The sequence below is a fragment of the Vanellus vanellus genome (assembly GCF_965231255.1).
Source record: "Vanellus vanellus genome assembly, chromosome: 6".
Lineage (NCBI taxonomy): Eukaryota > Metazoa > Chordata > Aves > Charadriiformes > Charadriidae > Vanellus > Vanellus vanellus.
In genome coordinates, this window is record NC_138911.1 from 26,543,167 (window position 1) to 26,565,193 (window position 22,027).

Sequence of the window (22,027 nt, forward strand, 5' to 3'; positions counted from 1 at the left end):
TGCTTTTAAAGAAACTACTCGCCCCGCTTTCTAGATTAATCTTCGTACACCATGACTCTCAGACACCTTCCAGTGCTGAACCACGAGCTGCTGTTTGCAGTTTCTTTCCCCAGTTGCATACATATGGTTTTCTTGTGTGGAGGTACAGCTTCTTGATCTGTGAGCTTTTAGGGATACAAAGGAGAGAAAGAAGGGATAACTTCTTGGAAAGTGAGCCAACTAACACTTCATAGGGTACACTGTCCTACCACATTAGGTCTTATCTCATGTCTGAAGTAATGTTGTTAGTGGGAAAGCAAGGACAAAAATCTTCAAGAACTGACAAAGTGGGACTTGGTCACTCTTTGCATCTATCTTGGAAGCCAGTTGTGCTATTTCAGAGGTAAAATGAATACAGCTTGTGCAAGGGGATAGAGGACAGTTGCACCAAGTGAAATATCTTCTTACTCTCGATATGCCTGTACCCATGAACTGGCACATCACTAGATATTTATCAGACTAATGAGAAATTTACCATGATGTTTTGCTTTGGTTTTGGTTTTGCATCAAGTATACTTTTCCAATTAATACAGGGTCCAGTTGCTGCTGCACCCGACTGCCTGGTTATCTTAGTGATGCCAAGCCACATAGTGGCCTTGCAGTACAGACTTTGCGAGCAGCAAATACTATGCCTGTGCTTTTCTCAGTGCAGAGGATGTAAGAAATTTCATGGGAGCAGGGTTTTGGCACGAGGAACTGAATGTGTCAGGGTGTTCTGAGACTGGACCAAAGGCCAGGAGCCTTTGTCCCTCCAAAATGTTGGAGTGTTCTAGCTACCTACGGTTTTGGGGAAGGGGAGTCATTGCTACTGTCTGAAATGGATTTCTAGTCTAGTAATGAACAATGCTGTGTACAGGATACCATGGCAGCTTGGATTCCTCCTCGGTTGACTGGGTTTGCCTGCTCTTCAGGCCTCTTATGGCTAAGCTTGTCACCCAGATGCTAACATTGCAGCACGTGCATGTTGAGTTATGCATCAGGAGCTACAGGCTTGTCTCAACTGGCAGACTGAGGGGGAGGGAAAAACCCTTTTTCCATGTGCTTTGAGATACCATGAAACAGAAGTCAGCGTTGTGAGGGATTTCACATTAATAATTCATGCTTCCTCTTCTGTTTAAGCTGACGAAGATGAAGAGATGCCAGGCACTTCTCGGCAACACCTCTTCTCATCACTGCAGAGGGCTGGTGCAGGAGTCAACCAGCTCTCCGGTCCCTCCTTTCTCCGCACTTCTTCCTCGTCAGAGCACTCGGAAGCTACCAGCCAAAGGCAGGAACTGCACCGTCCATCCCCGCGCAGCACATCGTCCTGCAGACCCCCGCGCCCCTGCACAAGAAGCCCGCCCCTCTCCAGCTTCGATCGCCAGCTTCTCCATTCCCACATGCAGCAAACAGACCTGTTCAGGCAGTTCTGCCAGGAGCTGGTGGCTATTCATAGAGACATGGCAGACAGCATGCATGTCATCGGTCAGAAGATGGCTGACCTCACCAGCCAGGTTGGCCAGATGTGCCAGACCCTATCAGAAATCCGTGATGGGGTCCAGGCTTTCCACAGGACACAGGATCCTAGTGTCATGCAGGGATCTCTTCTGCAAGCAGCTTGCTCAAAACAGCCCCCTGAGTCCAGTGCAGAGTCTAACCAAAACCCCCCAAAACAGACTCCTCCTGCACGGACTACCAGGTCACGAAAGAGAAAGCACCATTTTTAGTCTACTTCATAGAAAGTTAAGAAGGGTGCCCCTTCCTGAGCTGCTGCATGCTCACATGGCCTCTCCATGTGTATCAGTACTCTGTGGGGAAGGTCAACAGCCGCCCCAGCCCGCCATCCCCCTGCTAGCTAACAGAGCAGTATGAATTATGGCAGCTGTCCCTCTGCAATGGCAAAGAGGAATCTCAAATCTTACAGAGCTTGGGGTGTAGGACATCTTTCTGTTTGTAGAGATTAGGAGTTTTCACTGGCTGCCCCGTGCTTTGAATGCTCTATAAGCTAAGAGATGCAATAGGAATCATTATCTTGATCTCTTCTCGTGCCTGTGAAATGTTATTTACTGGGGCAGTGTACTACAGAGCTCCCTTTGCAATCAACCTGCAAATTTACCCTACTATGGCCTTCCCATCATCTTCCTGCAAAATGAGTATATGCACTGTGCTGAGATACATCCTAAAGACTCTTATTGCTCATTACTTGTATCTTGCGTTCAGCAATAATGGGCAATCCAGGGATTACTGTGACTTACGCACAGGTTTTGGGGAGTCTGGTATAAAAGCAGTGCTTGTGCAAGGAAGGGAAGAAGGCACCATGTTGAGGACAGGTCTGAGCACTGTGTGGTTTTGGACTGCTGAGAAGGGCTGCCTTGGCATGTGCCTGGATCCTGCAGTACCTTATGCACTTAGATCAGAGAGTTTAATCTTTGTCTCCTCCAGTCTGAAACCCCTACCTACCCTTCACAATTGCAGTTAAAGTACAATTATTTCATAATATGACAACACTTAAATAGAATTGTATCATATTATTTTCTTGCATGCTGTAATCTTCAGATTTGAACCACCTCATCCTCTTAAAAATGTGAGAGACTGCACAGAAACATGGGAAGATATAGGGCCTGCTTCTGACCTCAGGAACAGTTTGGTTTTGTATCACTGTAATTCTGTCAACATCAGTACAGTTACTTTGCACTTAGTGTTATTAGGGTAGGATCTGTACTTTGTTCTCCTATCGTGAAGAGTTTACAATCTAATTTCATAGCTGTATAGGTTAAAATCTTAGATGTGTTGCTTTTGGACTGCTTGCTTTCCTCATACAGATGCAAGAACAAACTGTGTTACAGCATTTGAATTGCTTTAGCGCTGCATGAGGTTCCCATGTACAACTCTGATTCTGAACCTAGGCTTTAATAATGTCACCTCAGGTGGAGATAACATATGTGGCAGCTTTTTTACATGTCTGTCTGCTCCTTGATTTGCACATCTGCACCTACTATGCTGCCCCCATCTCTGGAAAAATATGGACCCTTGCTTCAGCAGGGAAAATGGCCAAGATGCTACCCAGGCACAGTTAGCACACCGCTGCTCTCTGGGCTGTCCTATTGTATGTGGAGGTGGGTTGCAGGAAACTATCCAAGTTAATACGAATGCACATCGTCATGCCATGTCTGGACTACAGACTTGGCCGAAAAGTTGTATAAACTTCAGCGGGAATTGAACATAGGCAGTTCAGTGTAGCAGAAGGATGGCTCGCTTTATGTGATCTTGAAGGATCTTCTTTAATCTGTCTGGTCTGGCCTTTGAAAGTATAGTGCGCTAGCTTCTCTTCTGGAAAGCTCACTGTATGTCTGCTATGTCAGGCATTCCTGACATCCTTTTCCTTTCTTCTTTTTAATTGTTTTGTAATTCTAATTCAAGTAATTTATTTTTAGTGGTGTGGTAAAAGGCCCTTGCTCAAGGAAGTAGAGGTCTGGCAAGGAGAAAAACCTCCTTTCTTCTGAGGAATGACCCGTGCTGGTTTCATGCAGAGGCTATTCCTCATAGTGCTGTTTCCAGACCAGGGCAGCACTCACCTGCCTCTGAGGATGTCGTTTTACTTCTGTTGTAACATTTGTATTCTGCAAATGTCACAGTCTCTCTTCAGTCAAAGGGAAGACTGGGAAATCTGGTGGAAGTGGATCTAATTTATGAATCACAGAGAACTGAAAAAACGGTGATATGTTTTAAAGGCTTTCTGAGTCAATACAGTGCTGCTGCTATATATTAGAAGTAGTATTTTATATTTTTATAATATGTGGTCCCTGCTGATGTTCTCCCATGAATATACCGATAGGATTAGCTCCTCTGATGTTATCTGGGGAGATCCCTTCTGGGAACCTTCAGGTCTGCAGAGGAGACTCCCACAGGTGCTGGGCACTGGAGGGAGTTGGCACCGTTGCTGGCATCAGTTTGCCCGCGCAGATGCGTTTAGAGAGAGAACCCAGTTGTCCTGGCACAGGGTGCATAGCCTTCAATGCAAACCCCCAAAGGCTGGGCTCTGGTCAGGAGGAAGGACTTTGTACTATAAACTGCCTGATGTCTCCCCCAGTTTCCTCTGTGGACTATTACAGATTGGCCCAGATCTGGGGATGTATCTCCTGCCCTGTGTAGACCCCTCGATGGAGTGGCTTTTCTGTACTGGCTCGCAAAGGATGCTTCCTCCTGCACCCTTCATGTTAACTGGCTGTTGAAGTAAGTGCCCGTGTCAAAGCAAACTGCTGTGCTCAACCCCAGTATCTCCATGTCTTGTACATGCTGAAAAAAAATCTCTCTTTAAAAGTATTTTTGTTAAGAATGCAATAAATATATAACACTTTTAACACAGCTGCTGTTGAGTCATTTGTTTCTCTCATACAATTTTTGCCTAAACTGGTAACAAGCCTCCCACAGATGCTGGGTCTCCTGGAGGGCACTCGGTGTCGGAGAGCTGAAGCGGGGTGTGCGGGTATGGCACACTGTGGCATCTACCCGGGCTGGTGGCAGCTCTCTTGCGCAGTATCTCCTGCCCTCGCTTTGCGCCTGATGTTGATTTGGGAAAGGCCGGTGGCCTTTTCCCGGCAGTGCTCTGCCCTGGCAGGGTGTCAGGGGAGCACCCCCGGGGCCAGCAGGCAGGGGGGAGGCATGGGGCAAATCCTGGGGAGGGGGGGCAGAAGCCTGAGCTTTCCTCCAGCTGTGGGGCTCTCCTTCCTCCTCGCTGTCTCTCCTGGCTGCTCCATTCCCCTCCTGGGGAGGAATGGTCCCAGCTGCCAAAAAATACGTTGAAGTTTTTCTGGGCATGCTCACGGGGCCATCCCAGAACTTGGCTATTTTGTGTCTTGACTGGGCTGTGGCTTAAAAAAAAGGGAGACAAGGATGGTTTTTTGCTGCTAGCTGGAAAGGCTGTGGGAAACGTGCCCCTGCGGAGCAAGGAGCTGTGCCTCCGACAGCCGTGGGGTTGGTCCAAGCCCCAATAGATGCAAATAGGTCATAAATGGTCTCCATTGGTGCAATGGCTGGGTGGAATCTGTGGTGTTCTTGAGCCTGGCTCGTCCCAGGGACTGAGCAGGACAAGAAATGACCTTTTTGCAGTGGCAGCGCCTGTCTGCAGGAACAGGAGCGGCTCTGTGTGACCAGGTCTGCCCCAACAGTGGTCCCAACCCTACTCTTCCTCTGGGGATCGTGGTCCCTTGGGAAACGGGCTGTGCAAGAGGGGCCCTGCCTGTCAGCATGCAGTACCTGTGTCAGCCTAGCCGTGCCTGTGTTGGCCATCTACACCCAGGTAGCCTTCTTGCCACCATTCAGCCTGAGCGTTTGGCATCAGGAGGGGGCTGGCCGCTTTCCAGCCTTCGCGGGATGGGTTGCTCGGGACGTGAGTGCTTCATCCTCGGGAAGATATGTCAGTAAAGGTGGACTGGTACAGTCTCTCCGCTCCTCTGCAGGAAAGCGCCTGTCTGTGATCTGTGGTGTGCAGCAGCACGAGGCGTCTTGGGCTGACGGGTGGAATTTGGGTTGTATGCAGTCCTTCATAACCTGTGTCATTTGTGCCCTTGGGGTCGCTGGAGCCAGGGCTGGGCGGTGCTGGTTCGAAAGCGGTTCATTCATGTGGGTGATCTCATCCCCATTTACGTTACCTCAGGGAAGTATCACAGACGCAAAGCTTCCTCTCTGGGAGCGTAAACCAGTTACCAGCTGCCAGCAGCTGTGAAGAAACACGTTTGCGACTGGAGTATGCCGCAACTCTCTGTTAAGGGCTTTCTTCATGCCTCCGGGTGAAATCGGCAGCGCCAGTGGCTGCAGGAGGCTGGATGGGAGCGGGCGGCCAGGTGCTGGGCTGCAGGGCTGCTGCAGGGCTGCAGCTCGCACCCTCCAGTCCGCGCTCACCTCCCAGCTCCCTGACATGCCGGGAGCAGCCGGAGCCACAGAGCTGAAGGACACTCTCCGGCAGAAACTTGGAGGGCTTTAGAGGCAGGAGGAGAGCAGCAAACAGGAAAAGCGTGCCCATGCTTAATAAAATACTTCATAGTAAAAGTGAGTCCTGGTAGGAGTAGTTAACCAGGCTCTCCCCTTCCCACACAAAGTTGCGTTCTAGAGAATTTTCTAAATCTCACTGTCAAGTGCAGTTTGCTGGGAATGCACCAGATCGTCCTTGCTGCTGCCCCGGGAATTCCCCAGTGCCACTGGCTGTGGCGATGTGGGTCCTCTATGTTGTCTTAAGGAGCTGTGAGCGACTTCAGGGTGATAAATCTTTGCAGGTAACCGGGCTCCTTTGCAGGGGCAGCCTGATCTTGCCATTGCTCCCGCTCATGTTTGGGCAGTCGCAGGGTCTCTCCGTAGCTGGTGCTAGGAAGCATCCTGGCATTTTGCTTGGGCAGGGGAGAGCATCTTCTAGGATGTCCTGTGCTGCAGGGCATCAGACTGACCACAGCACATTGCTGTATCTCAAGAAATGTGTCTCTCGGGGCTGTCTGAATGCCTCATACACCTTTTGCGGGGTGATCTCTAACACCCAGAAGTGACAGCCTGGCAGCGCTAGCTGTGTGCTGTTGCAGGACCTCCATTCCACTGCGCTGGTCCAGGCCTCTGTTCCTTCTCAAATACACAAACTGGTGGTTTAAAAGTTCCTTTGTTTTGTGATCAACAGTAAAATAAGAGTTAACAAAAGCCAATGTTTGGCTAATTTTGGCAGTGCCAGAGCCTGCAGTTTAAATAATTACTGAAGATTGCGGAGCATCCTGGGTAGCACACATTAGGAAGAATAGAGCTGATTGCAGGCACATGCACAGTTGCTTAACATTAAAACCAGAATTGCTGGAGCCTCGGGCAGTCTGAGACACTGCAGACTTGTTTTCTGTGTTTTGCGGGAGGTTTCACCAAGTTTGTGACCTTACGCTTGTGGATTGGTGTGATTACATGCAGGTGGGGCTTGTATCTTTATCTGCATATGCACATGGCTGGAGAAGGGGAAAGCATTCAAGGAGAAATTGATGTATTTCTTAAGCCAAAGAAATACCTCTGAGCTATAAGGGAATGTTTGGGCAAGGACTAGTAGCAGTCGGAGGAGCCACATGCTGCTCGCCTTCGTTAATGTTACTGTGGCAGGGAGTGCTGAATAAGAGAGGCAAATGGCATAGGAGAAGAAAAAGCTTTTAGCTGTGAACTGTTCAGATCTGCTCTCAGATCTGTACATACCATGACAGGGCCTCCTTCTGGTCCTGGGTGGGTGTTACAAGCTCATATTGGTGGCAGGTGGAACCAGTATTACCAAGCCTTTTCCATGTCCTCTAGCAAGAACGCGGGGAGTATGAGAGTAAATAATATGATGTTAGCTATAGATCTCTGTCTTACTGCATTGCACAGAGGGCCAGTTGTTTGGAGTGTGAATTAATGCATTTCGGTTGAGCTGAAATATAGCTGTTTTAAATCAGGAAAACAAACCCCCTGCCCAGAAAGTGGTCTTTTCTGTCAGCGCTGCCAGGAGTCCCCCACAACGTGGTGCTGGGCTTTCCTGAGACTTGCTGGACTGTTTGTATTTTTATGTCACATCCCGATGAATGCTGAAGTGCAGAACCTTCCAGTACTGACGTGTCCTTGGTTTCATTTTGGACAGCCAGCAAATATCCCCGTGCACATTAGGTGTCTCTGTTTCTGCCCTGAGTATCTCAATTCTGCTTGTCTGAGAGAAGTGAGGAAATCTGGTTTCTGCTAAAAAAGAAGATGGCGGGTTTGGGAAAGAGACAGGCAGAGGGACCCTGCCATATTCTGGATGCTCCTGAGAACAAAGGAGGAGGCCCTGGGATCTGAGGTGGCAGTGGGGAATCCAGAAGTCCTTGTTTCCATCACTAGGCAAAGAAATTTCTGCCCGTGAGAGCCTGTGTCACCATTACTGGCAGAGATACTCCTTCAGATTGGTTGTACATTGCCATCAGCCCTTCCACAGCAGAAATGGACCCACTGGCTTAGTGTTCCCTGGGTGTCCATGCTCGTTGTCCTGTATCCCTGGCAATTTGCACTCCATTACTTATAACTCCATGCTTTCCAGTCTGGCTATGTCGATGGCTCTTTCTGAAGGTCATTCTGGCTTCATCGTGGTTGTCATTCTGGTGCAAAGGGGGGCACAGGAGAAAAGTTTGTGCTTCACGCCTGCCTTGTCTCCTCACCCTCAGGTACGTGATCATCTCCCGGGAGGAGAGGGAGCAGAACCTGATGGCCTTCCAGCACAGTGAGAGGATTTACTTCCGTGCCTGCCGTGACATCCGCCCTGGGGAGAAGCTGCGGGTCTGGTACAGTGAGGATTACATGAAGCGGTTGCATAGTATGTCCCAGGAGACCATCAACAGAAATCTTACGAGCGGTGAGTCCCCTCCCTTTCCACCCTGCCCCTCGATCCCCTTGGGCTGCCACACTTGTTGGACCGAGTGCGGTGGGTGAAGTAGGTGATGTGCAGGCTGTGCGAGGAGAGCTGCATTGCTAGAAGCAGAGCACCTCTGGGTGAGAGCTCTGCATGGCATGGATGGATGGGTGAACGAGAAGAATAATATAACCGCTGTCATGGAGACTGTGAAAGATAGATTTGTGCTGTGTCCTGTCATGTCATGTGTCGTATTGTGTCATGTGGGGGGGGTGTGCTGCAAGGGTGTGATGCGAAGCCCAGGGATCACAGAGCTCCTCTGTCACAAGGCTTTCTGGCCTGAAGGTTGCCGAGCTAGTGGTCCCACAGACAGGCATTAGGTTTTTCTTCTGAGCACGCTGCTTTCTCTGGCTCCTGCGAGCAGCTTGATTGAGGGAGGTCCGCCTGGTTTTGTATGCATATGAAAGAGATTTCTTTGGTGTGTTTGTATGTCAATTTTCCTCGCTTAATTTATCTCCTCTTTCTTCAGAAAAATAATTTGGGATCAGCGCAACATCAGCTAGAGACTCCTTAGTCTCACAACCTTAGAGCTTGTGTACAACGTACAGGAGGCTTTGTACTTGTCAGACTGATTCTTCCCTGGATAAAAATTGTTATCTTACCTTAAGAGTAGCCATGCTGGAACAAACCCAGCGGTCCTTTAGGTCAGTGTAATGTCAGCAACACAGGAAGCTTTAGAGGAAGGCAAAAATTCTTAATGCATCTGTTCATCTACACAATGCTGAGACCTGAAGTTAATTAAGGGCATTTCTTTCCAGGCCTAGCCACAGAACGGCAGGGCCTCAGAGGGGCAGCCACGCTAAGTATAACTTTCTAATTAAGATTCCTGTGTATGTTATTACACAGCTGCTGTTGCTGCCTTGACTTGGTAAAAGGTGTCTCCTCTTTAATCATGGGGTGGACGAGATGTCCTGAAAAAGCCGGTTATCCTCCATCACCTCGGAGTTATTATGCACTTGCAGTGTGTTACATCTTGATGGCTGTACTCGGGCAATTCCCACTTCTGAATTAACATCGGTGTGAATGTGCTTTTTTATGTTCATAAACGTCACTGAGTGATTACATACAGGCTGCAGTGATTTTGCTGCATCCTGTGCACACATTAGCTGTCCAGATGGCTTAGTACTTTCTGAAAGTACAACAAGAGAGAGACTATGCCCTTGGAGAAGCTGCTCTGGAGGGGCACCAAGCCCACGAATGATTGCCCTGCCCTACAGACATGCCTTCAGTCATGGTGTGTCATGGTGTCATAGTTCGTGTGAGCTGAAACGGTAATTCATAGCCTGCTCTGCGCTACGAGTGTGGTGAAGATCTACCTCAGGGCTCTTCAGGACCCACCATAGCCTACCACACACTCGGGTAGAAACCCATGCGGCTGCAAAGACTATCCTAGAAACCCCCTGACGTCTCGGTGAGCTCATCCTGTGGCAAGCTGGGCTCAGCTTGCATTCACAAAAGGAGCGCAGAGACATTTTTAAAACGAAGCATCACGGGCCCTTGCTAAACTTGTGAGACATCACAGCCTCAGCTGGGAGGGCACTGGGAGGTGGTCAGGGAGCGGCACCAAAACCTGAGGAGTCTCTTTCTATTTAAAAGGTTTCAAATCCCCTGCAGATGAGCCTGCTGAGTGAAGTGGCACGCTTTATTAACTCACAGGAAAATAACATGGTTCCTGGGTTTTATTTGTGTCGATAGTTTCTGACCCACCACATCAATGGAGTTGAGACCAATAATCTGAGGGATCGTCTTGTGATTTCTAGCTTTTCCATAAGGCTGAACCACTCGGTTGGTTGGGGGAAAAAGTCACCAAAAAAAGAAGAATCCATTCTCTAAATCCCGACCTCTGCCAGTAGCCATTATAGTCCGTAAGAGGGGAAATACTAAGGCAGAGACTCAAAGTTTTGCTGGTAGAAATTCTTGCCGGTGTGTTGAAAATGAGATCTGTTGTTACAGATTCACTCAAGAAGTGGCTGGGTTTGCCAGCCAGCATCAAAACCCAGTGCAAAATCCCTGCCATTCGGGCCAGCCCTTTTCACGGTGCCTTACTCTAACTGTTTCGAGTCTTGCATCTTTTCTGCATTCTTAGCATTGCTCTCCTTAGAGAGAGAATGGTAGCTTTTGCTCCGTAACTCTTATGAAAGCATGAATACACTTTAAAAGCAAACAAAACCAAAAATCAGCATAAAGCAGCGTCTTGTTTGGGAAGCCATCAATGCTTGAAGTTATTTACAAGATAGAAGAATGATGGAAATTGAGCCAAACCTATCGTCTTTTGAATTTCCAGGTAAGGAAATCTGGCTATTCCCTTTATTTTAAACAATTAATAATTTGTATGAGGTTGCTTTTATTATTGTTTTGGGTTTTTTTTAATCACTGAATGGCCACACTCTTAGACTCCACCGGGACAAGCTAGATGTCCCATCCTTGGAAGGCGTTCACCCGTTGTAGCTCAGTTGACAATGAGTACCTTGGGATTTAAGAGTGCAAGTTATTTTTACTTGGAGCAGCCTCCAACCTGAACGAGAATAAAGGGGCTTGCAAACTTTGTGCCGTGTTGTGCACAGATGCTGGGGTTGTCATGAAACGGTCCGAATCTCTCACTGCACTGCTGTACACTTGATACCTTTTACCAAGTCAAAACAGGCACAGGTCTTCCAACCAGCCGAAATGGCCCTTGGGCTCTAGGTGTTAAGTTCCACCGCGATCAGTCATTCACCTCGTAGTCATTCACCTCGTAGTCCTCTTCCAGCGCAGATTGGTTATACCTTTAGGTTAAACAAGCTGCCTGTAGTTTCTCTTCTCTTTAAAGTGTGTGGGTCCTACTCTGCTGTGGCTACCCAGGACTGTCTCTGTTTTTGCAGACGTGCCCATTAGCAGGGCTCCTCCTCTCATGAGCCTTGGTTTCCACTGAGTTGTGTCAGTTCCCTGGTTTGTAACGCAACATGCAGACCTGCAGGGATTCAGCCTGCCTTTTTGTTCTTTTTTCGTTTGAGTTTTAGATTGAGGGATGTTGCTCGGTTCCCGGTGATAATCCCCACCCCTCATTTTCCTTTCCAGGAGAGAAAAAGTTGCAGAGGGAAAAGTCAGAAAAGAATGTGGAAACTCAAGAGGACGTGAGGGGGCCGCTCCAGCTCACCACCTTAAAGCAAGGGAAGAGCCCCTACAAGCGCAGCTGTGACGAGGGGGAATCCCACCCCCAAACAAAGAAAAAAAAGATTGACCTCATCTTCAAAGACGTCCTGGAGGCTTCCTTGGAGTCTGCCAAATTTGAAGAGAACCAGTTAGCAACGAGTACGCCGCTTTCCATTAGAAAAGCATCTAAATACCAGGCTGAAGACATCTTTGAGAGGTGTGGCAGTGCCATGCAGCACAGCTCCCTGAACCTCAGCAGAAACCGGAGCGAGGGGGAATGGAAGGTCCCCCATGGTTCCTCTTTCAGCTCAGCCAAAGAGGTGGGCATCTTTGAAGACGAAGAAGAGGAGCCCCTGTCACTCAGAGCAGACAGCCCAACCGAGCTGTCAATGGCCTCTGCACAAGGCAACTCCCACGAAATGCCCACCACCTCCTTCTGCCCCAACTGCATCCGGCTGAAGAAGAAGATCCGGGAGCTGCAGGCCGAGTTAGACATGCTGAGATCTGGGAAGTTACCTGAGCCACCTGTGCTACCGCCCCAGGTACCCGAGCTCCAAGAGTTCTCGGACCCCACAGGTAAGCCTTGCCGAGTAACAACGTTCTCCAAACCCTGCCTAAGGCAGGTAGTGAGATGCCTGTGTGCTGTGTACCCATCTAAAGCATTTTGCTCTGAGTATTCAGGTGAACACGTGGTTCCATGGAAGGTTCATTGTCAGGTTTTGTGACCGGGTGGGCCAGGAGCTGACACAGCTCTGGGCACAGTGCAAAACACTGTCTGGGAAAGACTCTGTATGACAATTTGCTCTATTTGTTGCCGTTGTAATTGATAATGCACTGCCAATAAAAAAGACATTCCATTGCAGACAGTTTGTTTGCTGTATTTTTGATGCATTCTCTTTCAGCGGAAGCCCCTCCGCAGTGCCTCACGTGCTACCAAGAAAGTCTGAATGACTCTGTGGTGACACTGAAATGTGCGCTCTTTGTGTGTGAAATGATGTCCCACTGTGTCCCTTGTTGGAAAGCTCTCTCTGTTTCCTCCGCTGCCTTAACACAAACATGTGTCCCTTTCTGAAGATACATTTAGTTTTTCCTCCAGGAACATGCTGTCGAACAGCCAAAGGGAATATTTGGGTTACACCATGTATCATGCCAGGACGTAGTGTCCTTTCTTGCTGTCCATTGTGTCATGTCGGAGACAAAGTTCATATGCAGAAACGTTGATTTATTTTCCCTTCAAAGCCATGATTCAAATTCTACCAATAGTGCATTGTGAGCAGGAGAGGGCAGGTTGTGTCCAGCTCATCAGGCAGGTCTCTACTGTAAGCAGTAGGATGCTTCTCTAGCTCAGCAACTTTGTAAATACAGTATTTTTTTCCCTTTTTTTTTTTTCTTACAGCTTCAGAAAGCATCATCTCTGTTCCCACCATCATGGAGGACGATGACCAAGAGGTGGATTCTGCTGATGAATCAGTTTCCAATGACATGATTGCTGCTACAGACGAGCCTTCCAAGATGTCTTCTGCGACGGGCCGGAGGATACGGCGGTTCAAGCAAGAGTGGCTTAAAAAGTTTTGGTTTCTGCGGTACTCCCCGACATTGAATGAAATGTGGTGCCACGTCTGTAGGCAGTACACAGTGCAATCCTCTCGGACTTCAGCCTTCATCATTGGCTCAAAGCAGTTCAAGATACACACGATAAAGCTTCACAGCCAGAGCAACCTCCACAAGAAGTGCCTGCAGCTTTACAAGCTCAGGATGCACCCAGAGAAGACAGAAGAGATGTGCCGAAATATGACCCTGCTCTTCAATACAGCCTACCACTTGGCCCTGGAGGGCAGGCCTTACTATGACTTTCGGCCTCTGGCAGAACTACTGAGAAAGTGTGAACTCAAGGTGGTGGATCAGTACATGAACGAGGGAGACTGCCAGATCTTAATCCACCATATCGCCCGGGCTCTTCGAGAGGACTTGGTTGAACGCATCCGACAGTCTCCCTTCCTCAGCATCATTCTGGATGGGCAGAGCGATGACTTGCTTGCAGACACGGTTGCAGTTTATGTACAGTACACGAGCAGTGATGGGCCTCCAGCAACCGAATTCCTGTCTCTTCAGGAACTGGGCTTTTCTACAACAGACAGTTACCTCCAAGCGTTAGACAGGGCTTTTTCCAGCCTGGGAATACGATTGCAGGATGAGAAGCCGACTATTGGCTTGGGAGTTGATGGTGCTAACATTACAGCCAGCCTGAGAGCCAACTTGTTCATGACAATCAGAAAGACCTTGCCTTGGCTTCTCTGCCTGCCCTTTATGGTGCACAGGCCCCACTTGGAAATTTTGGATGCAATCAGCGGGAAGGAACTGCCGTGCCTGGAAGAGCTAGAAAACAATTTGAAGCAACTCCTCAGTTTCTATCGTTACTCTCCCCGACTCATGTGTGAGTTGAGGGTCACTGCTGCCACTCTGTGCGAGGAGACCGAGTTCTTAGGGGACATTCGAGCAGTGAAGTGGATCATTGGGGAGCAGAATGTGCTCAATGCTCTAATCAAGGATTACCTTGAGGTTGTGGCCCATCTCAAAGATGTCAGCGGCCAGACCCAAAGGGCAGACGCTTCTGCCATTGCTTTGGCCCTCCTGCAGTTCCTAATGGACTACCAGTCGATTAAACTCATCTACTTCCTGCTGGACGTGATTGCTGTGCTTTCACGCCTCGCCTACGTCTTCCAAGGGGAGTACCTTCTTGTGTCGCAGGTGGACGATAAAATAGAGGAGGCCATCCAGGAGATCAGCCGGCTAGCAGACTCGCCCGGGGAGTACTTGCAGGAATTTGAGGAAAACTTCCGTGAAAGCTTTAATGGCATTGCTGTGAAAAACCTACGGGTGGCTGAAGCCAAATTCCAGTCAATCAGAGAAAAGATCTGCCAGAAGACCCAGGTGATCCTAGCCCAAAGGTTTGATTCCCGTAGCCGGACATTTGTGAAGGCCTGTCAGGTATTTGACCTTGCAGCTTGGCCCAGAAGCACTGATGAGCTCATGAGCTATGGGAAGGAGGATATGGTACAAATATTTGAACACCTGGAGACGGTCCCATCTTTTTCCAGAGAGGTTTGCAGAGAGGGGATGGACACCCGAGGGAGTCTGCTGATGGAGTGGCGAGAACTCAAGGTGGATTATTATACCAAAAACGGTTTTAAAGACTTGCTGAGTCACATTTGTAAATACAAACAGAGATTCCCCCTCCTAAATAAAATAGTTCAGATCCTCAAAGTCCTTCCCACCTCATCGGCCTGCTGTGAGAAGGGGCGCACCGCCCTGCAGAGAGTGCGCAAAAACAACCGCTCTCGGCTCACGCTGGAGCAGCTTAGTGATCTTTTGACGATTGCCGTTAACGGGCCGCCCATTGCCAACTTCGATTGCAAAAGGGCGCTAGATAGTTGGTTCGAGGAGAAGTCGGGCAATAGTTACGCACTGTCAGCCGAAATGCTGAGCAGGATGTCGTCTCTTGATCAGAAGCCGATGTTGCAGAGCATGGACCATGGCTCTGAGTTTTACCCCGATATTTAGGAAGGAATGCCTCAGATCAGAAAGCTGTTGAATAATTTTTTTAATCTATACCCTAAACTTTGATATATTATATAAAATATATATATATTATATATATTAAGGAAAAACCCACACTGAAAATTTAAAAGTTAAGACGATGTGCGTCTGTTAGAAGCTAAGCAGAATTTTAAAGATTGAGACAATGTTTAGACATTTACTGGTGTCTCCAACCATGGCAGCTGCAGTGTAGGTGGCAACATTTCATTCTTTAGAAGCATGTGCTGGGGCCATACTCTACATGTTCAAACCTAATGATCTATAAGCTAGACAACGGGTCTTTGTCAGCCGCATCCTCCCGGCGGTTTCCTTTGTATGTGTGTTGTCGGTTTGTTGGGTTGTTTTTTGTGTTGTTTTGTTTTGGGGTTGGTTGTTGGGGGTTTTTTTCCCCTCAGTTTTAATCTCTGCCTCTCTTTCCGTTGTTCAGTCCAGTTATTGAGCCATTTGAGCCTTTTGTTGATGACCGTCAGATTTCTGATTTCCGACAGAGCATCCCGTGCATTTATGTTGCCCCTGGCTCTTCCGCTCCACCCAGTTCTCTTCGCTCAAGTGGGAGTTTTCTTCACTCACGGAGGTTACTGGCAGGAAGGAAAGGCTGGGGGCATGATATAGGTTTTCTTCTTCTGATTTAGAAACAAATGCCTCCACTAAACTGTGATGCCCCTTTCTCGGTTCTCTCTACTTTTGGGCTGTAGAGTAATACTTGGCTTTCAGCTCCTTTTATGATAACCGTAGTACCAGTCTATCATACATATATTATAACATGATGTCATGTGCAGACTATAAAATAGCAAAATAGAGAAGGCAGGGGGAAATTTTTGCATTTATATTTTTATATTGTAGGAGATAAAAATATATATATATACAACTATTCATTCAAAACCAGGGCTGCTGTGGAAGCTAGACAGCCAATGAGTCAAGAGCCATCTCTGGGCGGAGATTCAAAGGCTTAAAAAATTATATTCTAATTTACATTATTTATACTATGTCTTTATAATCCTAGATTGTTGTGGGTTTTTTGTTTTGTTTTGTTTTGTTTTGTTTGGAATGACTGAAAGAAAAACCTGCTGCGGTTTGGTGGCAGGAGCTATCAATGCAAGATTATCTTGGATTATATTCATGTGATGATGTCCTACAAAGGTTCACGTATTCTCTTGTGACCAAGGTAACATGTTCCACAGCACAGCAGACTGATGACAGCAGGAAGAAGGGATGCTCTGCTTCTTCCTGCGAAATATTTCTTCCTTTCTTGAAGGGATGCAGAGTCCAGCTGAAATATGAATGGGGGACTTGCACCTTCCATCACAAAGAGATTGTTCTGTGGGCTTGGGGTTCTTCATTGTTTTATTCTTTTAAAGTAAATGAGCTCCAGGCGTTCACACGATATCACTTCAGGTTAGAAAAGCAAAAAAAAAAAAAAAAAAAAAAAAACCAAACAAAAAAAAAACACAAACAAAAAGGTGCAAAAACTCCACAGATGCTAGTGCCTTGCCCCGCTGATGCGGCATGGACAGCACCAACCTGACCAGACCATCGTGGGAGTGAGAACCTGTTGTCCAGAAGGTGTCCGAGCCAACACGTTCTCACTTTCCAGAGGGATGAGCTTTGTGCCAAGCTGTGTTGTTTGGAAACATGATGGTGGTATCAGCAACACTGAACCTTTCCTTTCTCCTGTTACACCCCTGCCCTTGGTCTTGGTGCTAAGATATCTCTAGAACCATTGCTGCTAGTTGATAGCTTTTCATTTATATAAATATATATAATTATATAATATTATTTTATTTTTTAAACTTTTTTGTTTGTTTTCAATTGAGATGTAGCATGTTTGGAACCGATCTCTCTCGGAGTCACTTTCACTGCCAGGGTTCACGCACTGTCTTCCCCTGGAAAACACGCACTTCTACCTAGGTCTCGCTCACCTCCCACTCGCTCACCCCTTTGCCCTCAGCAGAACTACGCAGCCAGCGCCGGGCAGAGGCGTGCAGCTAAGCCGCTACGCACTGGCTCAGCTTTCAGACCCCACGGAAACAGCTAGACTGGCGTCGGGCAGAGTTTGGGATGTGTTTCCCCTCTGTCCCTACGGGACTGAGGAGGGCCTGAGCCCACCCGAAGCACTAGCTATGGCTAGTCCTTGCATCCTGATTCTGCCCTCTTTGCTGTAAAACGGGGCTTTTCGGCTAGAGGGTCCGAGGGAAGTAGAGCGGACCCCGCGAATGTAGCGGCGGGGGCTGGGCAGGCGCCATACCCTCCGTAGCACTTACTCCCTGTCCCCTCTGCCTTACCTCAGATGGCGTGTGAAGCCCGTGGGCTAGCTCAGGCAGGACGGGGCCACCTGCGCCAGGGCCACCCACCGAACTGCCGGCAGGGCTGCAGGTGCCAAAACGTCGCGAGCAGATCAGGGCATCACGCCGTCGCGGCGCAGGGGCATCGATGTGCAACACCTAGCCAGCAAAAAAAAAAAAAAAAAAGAAAAAAAAAAAGGTTTTGTTTGCATTTTTTCCTGTCTTTCCCAATGACCCGTTCATCTAGAGGAGTGAAAATTAAACTGGAAACTCTCTGCCAGCTGTGCAGACCTGGGAAGTTGTTTGCCTGGTAGTAAAATAGGGATCTCTCCGCACGAGGTGCTTGTGGCCCCGCAGACCTGGCGAGTCAGCTCTGCTCAGGGTGCTGCCACAAAGCTCAGAGAGCTGCTCCCGGCCGGGGAGGCGGCAGGTTCCCTCCGCAGCTAAAATTTGAGGAGATGTGAATAGGGAAAAAAAAAAAAAAAAAAGATAAAAAAAACCCATAGAAGAATTGCTGCTCCGTTATTCTCTGACCTGGAGATGGGCGAGGTGAACGTAGGTGTTGGAGACAAGAAGTGGATTGGCGCATGGAGGGGAATGGGGGGGGGGAGAGGGGGGAGAGTCTTCCTTGTTGAACGTGCATGTGGCAGCAGAAGCAAAAATAACAGATATACTTGGTGCAAGTTGCTGTGGCTGTCGGAGAGGCTGTAGAGACAGTTTCCCTCCTCCCTGTGGGTTTTCTTTTTCCGTTTTCTCATTCCTTTGTTTTAACTCCATAGCTCTTTGAGGGGGGGCAGAAAATCACCTGCCTTTCTGTTTGCAGCCGTGAAAGCTCCTCGGCACGTGGCTCTGTCCCAGAGGCCCGTCAAAGTGCCTGGCCTGCGTGGAGGGAAGGGACACTCGCCGACAGTCTCCAGACACCTTTGCAGACAGGAGCGCTCCGAGCCACCCGAGAGGCCCATTTACAGCTCCTGCTCTGAGACCCTTTACTTTTGCCACCGGGGAGAAAGCGGTGCTTTGCCGTGCCAGCAAAGAGCTGCCAGAGGCTTGTTCAGAAACAATCCCTCTAATTTGTCACTCCTTTCCCTCGGTTTGTTTGCAAATCCCGCTCTCATCAGTGGCATCTTCTTGTTCCTAATGGCAGAGTGAAACATGCCACGAGTGGTGGGGTTTTTTTCTCCAGGCAGTCAGCTGGCAAAGGGAAAAGCGCTTGTTTCTTTCACGTGTAACTTTGCGTGCACCTGTGAGCGGTCTCCATAGGAAGTGTGATTCCCTTCCATGGGATGTGGTGGGAAAGGTCAGAGACCCCCTTGCGTTGATGCTGGGGGCTCGGTGCAGCAGCCAGCCTGGCCCAGCTGCCCCAACACAAAAAAATCCCCCATGGCCCCCACCTCAGAAAATAAACTCGGGTTTTCTCCAAGGCAAACTCGGGATGCGTTGCAAGCTTTCCCTCTAGGTTTACCCGCCTATCTCAGATCTGTAGCAGTAACTCCCGTGGATATTCCGTGGGTGGATGGAAACGTGACTGCCGGCACAAGCAAGATAGGAAGGAGGGAGGAATCCCAATGCGAAGTGTCCCTGGCTTCCCAGTGCTCCTCCTGCCCAGCCTTTCCTGGGAGCGGGTGCATTTCTGTGCCCCGTTTGCAGACCCCAGGGCAGCGAGGCCGGGGGCAGCGGCGGGGCGCAGGGGGGGGGGAACCACCTTGGCTGGGAGATCGCCGTGTGTCGGGTTTAATGGATGCCTTTCCTGAGTGAGCGAGAGGAGGTTGTTTTGAATGTGTTGCTCACGGCGTCTCGAGCTGCTTGGGCTGCAAGGGTTGAGTTTTTCTCAGATGAGCTCTTTATTCTCTCCTTCCCCCCACGTCTTAGCTATATGGCACCTGACTGTGAATAATGCACACTGCTCCAGACCCTTCTGTTTGTATTTCTCGCCAATCTCCCTCCCTTCCCCCCCCCCCCCCCCCCCCCCCGGCTTTTTGCTCAAGCTCCATGCCTTTTTTACCCTGCTGTGAAGCAGAAATCCGTGAAGCACATGCAGACATGTCCTTCTGCGCAGCTCGCCAGTGGCCGCAGGGGTCTGGGCCCTCCAGCCACGAGACCGAACTCGACAGGGATAATCCTCACAAGAGACCAAAGCTCTTCCCATACCAGCAAAAGCAGGCGGGAGCCATGGGGGGTTGTGAGGAGACGCGGTGGGCAGGGTCCCGGTGTGTCGTCTGCCTTGGGTCTCGAGCTGACCGTGGCGATGTCCCCCATGCTGGTCGTGCTTTTGCTGATCCGACTCCTCAGACGTGATTCTGGCTCGGTCCATCTCTTTCTCACAGCACAAACTCAACCAGGTGGCCCATGGGGTCTTCGAGGTCCCCTTTCTTTCTTATCTCACGAGGATTGCTGTTTGTTTGACCAGCGGTTAAGACAACCTAGACAGCCGGCTTGCAAAGAAGCAGCAACAGCCTCTGCTTTCGCAGATTCCCCTCTCAGCCCTGTCGAAAGAGGTCTTAAAAGCAGAGAAATGGTACGTTGGTCCCCCAGCCGTTGTATTCAATGCAGTAATGCCTATGCAATTCCTGTCTCCCTTGGAGACACGTATGATGTGTGTGCATGTAAGCTAGTGTATGTATACAGTACATATGCATATGGTCTATATATTGTATATACGCACATCCCAGTACATATACACACAGTACAAAAGATTAAAATCACATGCTTATATATCTATAAATAAAATCCTATATATTTATATATTTCTATGTTTTCGATAGATATAAAGATATAATATAGAGATAGACTCAACCACCCTTGTGTAAGGCTGGCCCTGTGTTCTGGCACAAGGCACGTAACACTGAAGACTTTGGACTTTGGGGTAGTTTTAGCCATACACTGAGGCCTACATTTACGTGTATAGCACTCTATGGAGAGGGGCTTTGCTGTGGTTAGGGCAAGGGCTTTCCTTGCTGGCATGGTAACCAAGTGCTAAATAAGGTTTGTGTAATAGGGGAATGTCTTGGTGGGGGAAAATGCTCGAGTGTCCTTGTCTTCTCCCGAGTAAGCCTCTGGCTCAGGTCCTGTGTGTTCACACCCGGACATATCCCGACGTATCCCACCCTCATATGCACTTTTCTCTCTCTCTGCACGGACGCGGTTGGCGACTGCGGATACCAGTGCCGTGAAAACATGGCTGTCTCTTGTTCCACCTGGTGTTCCTCGGCAGTCGTGGGCACGCTGCCAGGGCCACCCCATGCCGGCAAGCGCTTGCCCAGCACCCAGCGAGAGCGTGGGTTTGCTCTGGCAGGCATCAGTCGATGACACAGCCATGGTGCTGGTGTGAAGGCAGCAGGAGAGTGAAGGCGTTTACTGAGTGGAGGGAGGGTCGCTGCCACGCGGTGGGAGGTGGCAGGGGTGGCGTACAGAGCTGGAGCAGCACAAATGAGAAGGGAGCGCGAATTCGGAGCGATAAGGGTGGGAGGGTGTGAGCCCCGTTGCAGGGGCACGTGCAGCTCTGTGGGGTCAGGCTGGCCGTTGCTCTGCCGCAGGAGCCGCTCAGCTCCCTCGGGTCTTGCGGCCGCTCCTCGGCCGGTGGGCAGCCTGCCGGGCCGCAGGCCCGGGTGGTTTTTCTGGAGGAAAGGGAACAATGGGATTGTGCGGAAGACATGTTCAATGGCGTATGGCCTCAATTGGCGTTGGGCCCCGACACGTGGCGTGCTGACCCGGCTGGACTGAAGCACCGAAGGGTGCAGCCATCTTGGCCTCCCTGTGCAAAGAGACACCTATTTTCACAGGACAGGCATTTCCCTGCCGCGGCTGGGGGTGGATCCGGGTGACGGATCAGCCTTCCCTGAGTGTCTGCTGATGCCTGCGGGATGGACAGCCGCCTCATCCCTCCATCCCTCCCTTCAGACAGCCGCTCGTAGGACACTGATCCCGCTGCAGGGTGAAGCCCTTGGCTGGCACCCAGGGGGACCCGAAAGGCCCCTCTGGCCAGGCTGGCAGCGGGTGGTGGGCCACCATGATGCTTCCACATGCGGGTCAAAGGGGAGGCATGGAGGTTTGGTTTTGTAGCTCCCACGCTGTGTCTGGCAACCACTGCACTCCTCGCCACTTGTTTTCATTGTTGAGGGTGGGTTGTAATTCCGACAATGACGGCCGAATGACTCGTTACACTGGTATTGCATGAGCAGATGCTGTGCAAGCTCCCCCCAAGCCCTGTCACACACCTCAGCGCCCTCTCCCCAAGGCCTCTCTCCTCCACACAACTGGTAATCCACCTCAGCCGCAACCCGCCCGCTGGCGGCTCCCCGCTCTGCCGGCGGGCAGCTCCCCGGCACGTGTTCTTCACGAACCTCAGAGACGGTTCCCTCGCTCCCAGCCCCCTCCTTCGGATGCCACTGACACTCACCACAGCTCAGCCCGCGGCCTCGCCGCTCACCCACCCGCCCGTGCCGGCGGCGCTGCCGCCCGGTAAGGGGCTCCCATGCACTGCACCTCATGTCGAATAAGCTCGCTGGGCTACGTGGGGGAACCATGTCTCATTTGCTGTAATGTCCCGAATGCTATAGGAGGGCTACGGAGT

General features: G+C 49.8%; 1 protein-coding gene across 1 annotated transcript in view; it reads left to right on the top strand.

Annotated features, from left to right (window-relative positions):
- PRDM11 (PR/SET domain 11) overlaps window positions 1–15,139 on the top strand; it is a gene marked incomplete at its 3' end in the record, with an annotated part of 42,787 nt that extends 27,648 nt beyond the window's left edge. The window contains exons 6-8 of the mRNA XM_082484971.1: window positions 8,202–8,389; window positions 11,504–12,154; window positions 12,975–15,139. Coding sequence (XP_082341097.1) covers window positions 8,202–8,389; window positions 11,504–12,154; window positions 12,975–15,139 — 3,004 coding nt within the window. The remainder of the gene's footprint in view (window positions 1–8,201; window positions 8,390–11,503; window positions 12,155–12,974) is intronic.
- Window positions 15,140–22,027: the final 6,888 nt, after the last annotated feature.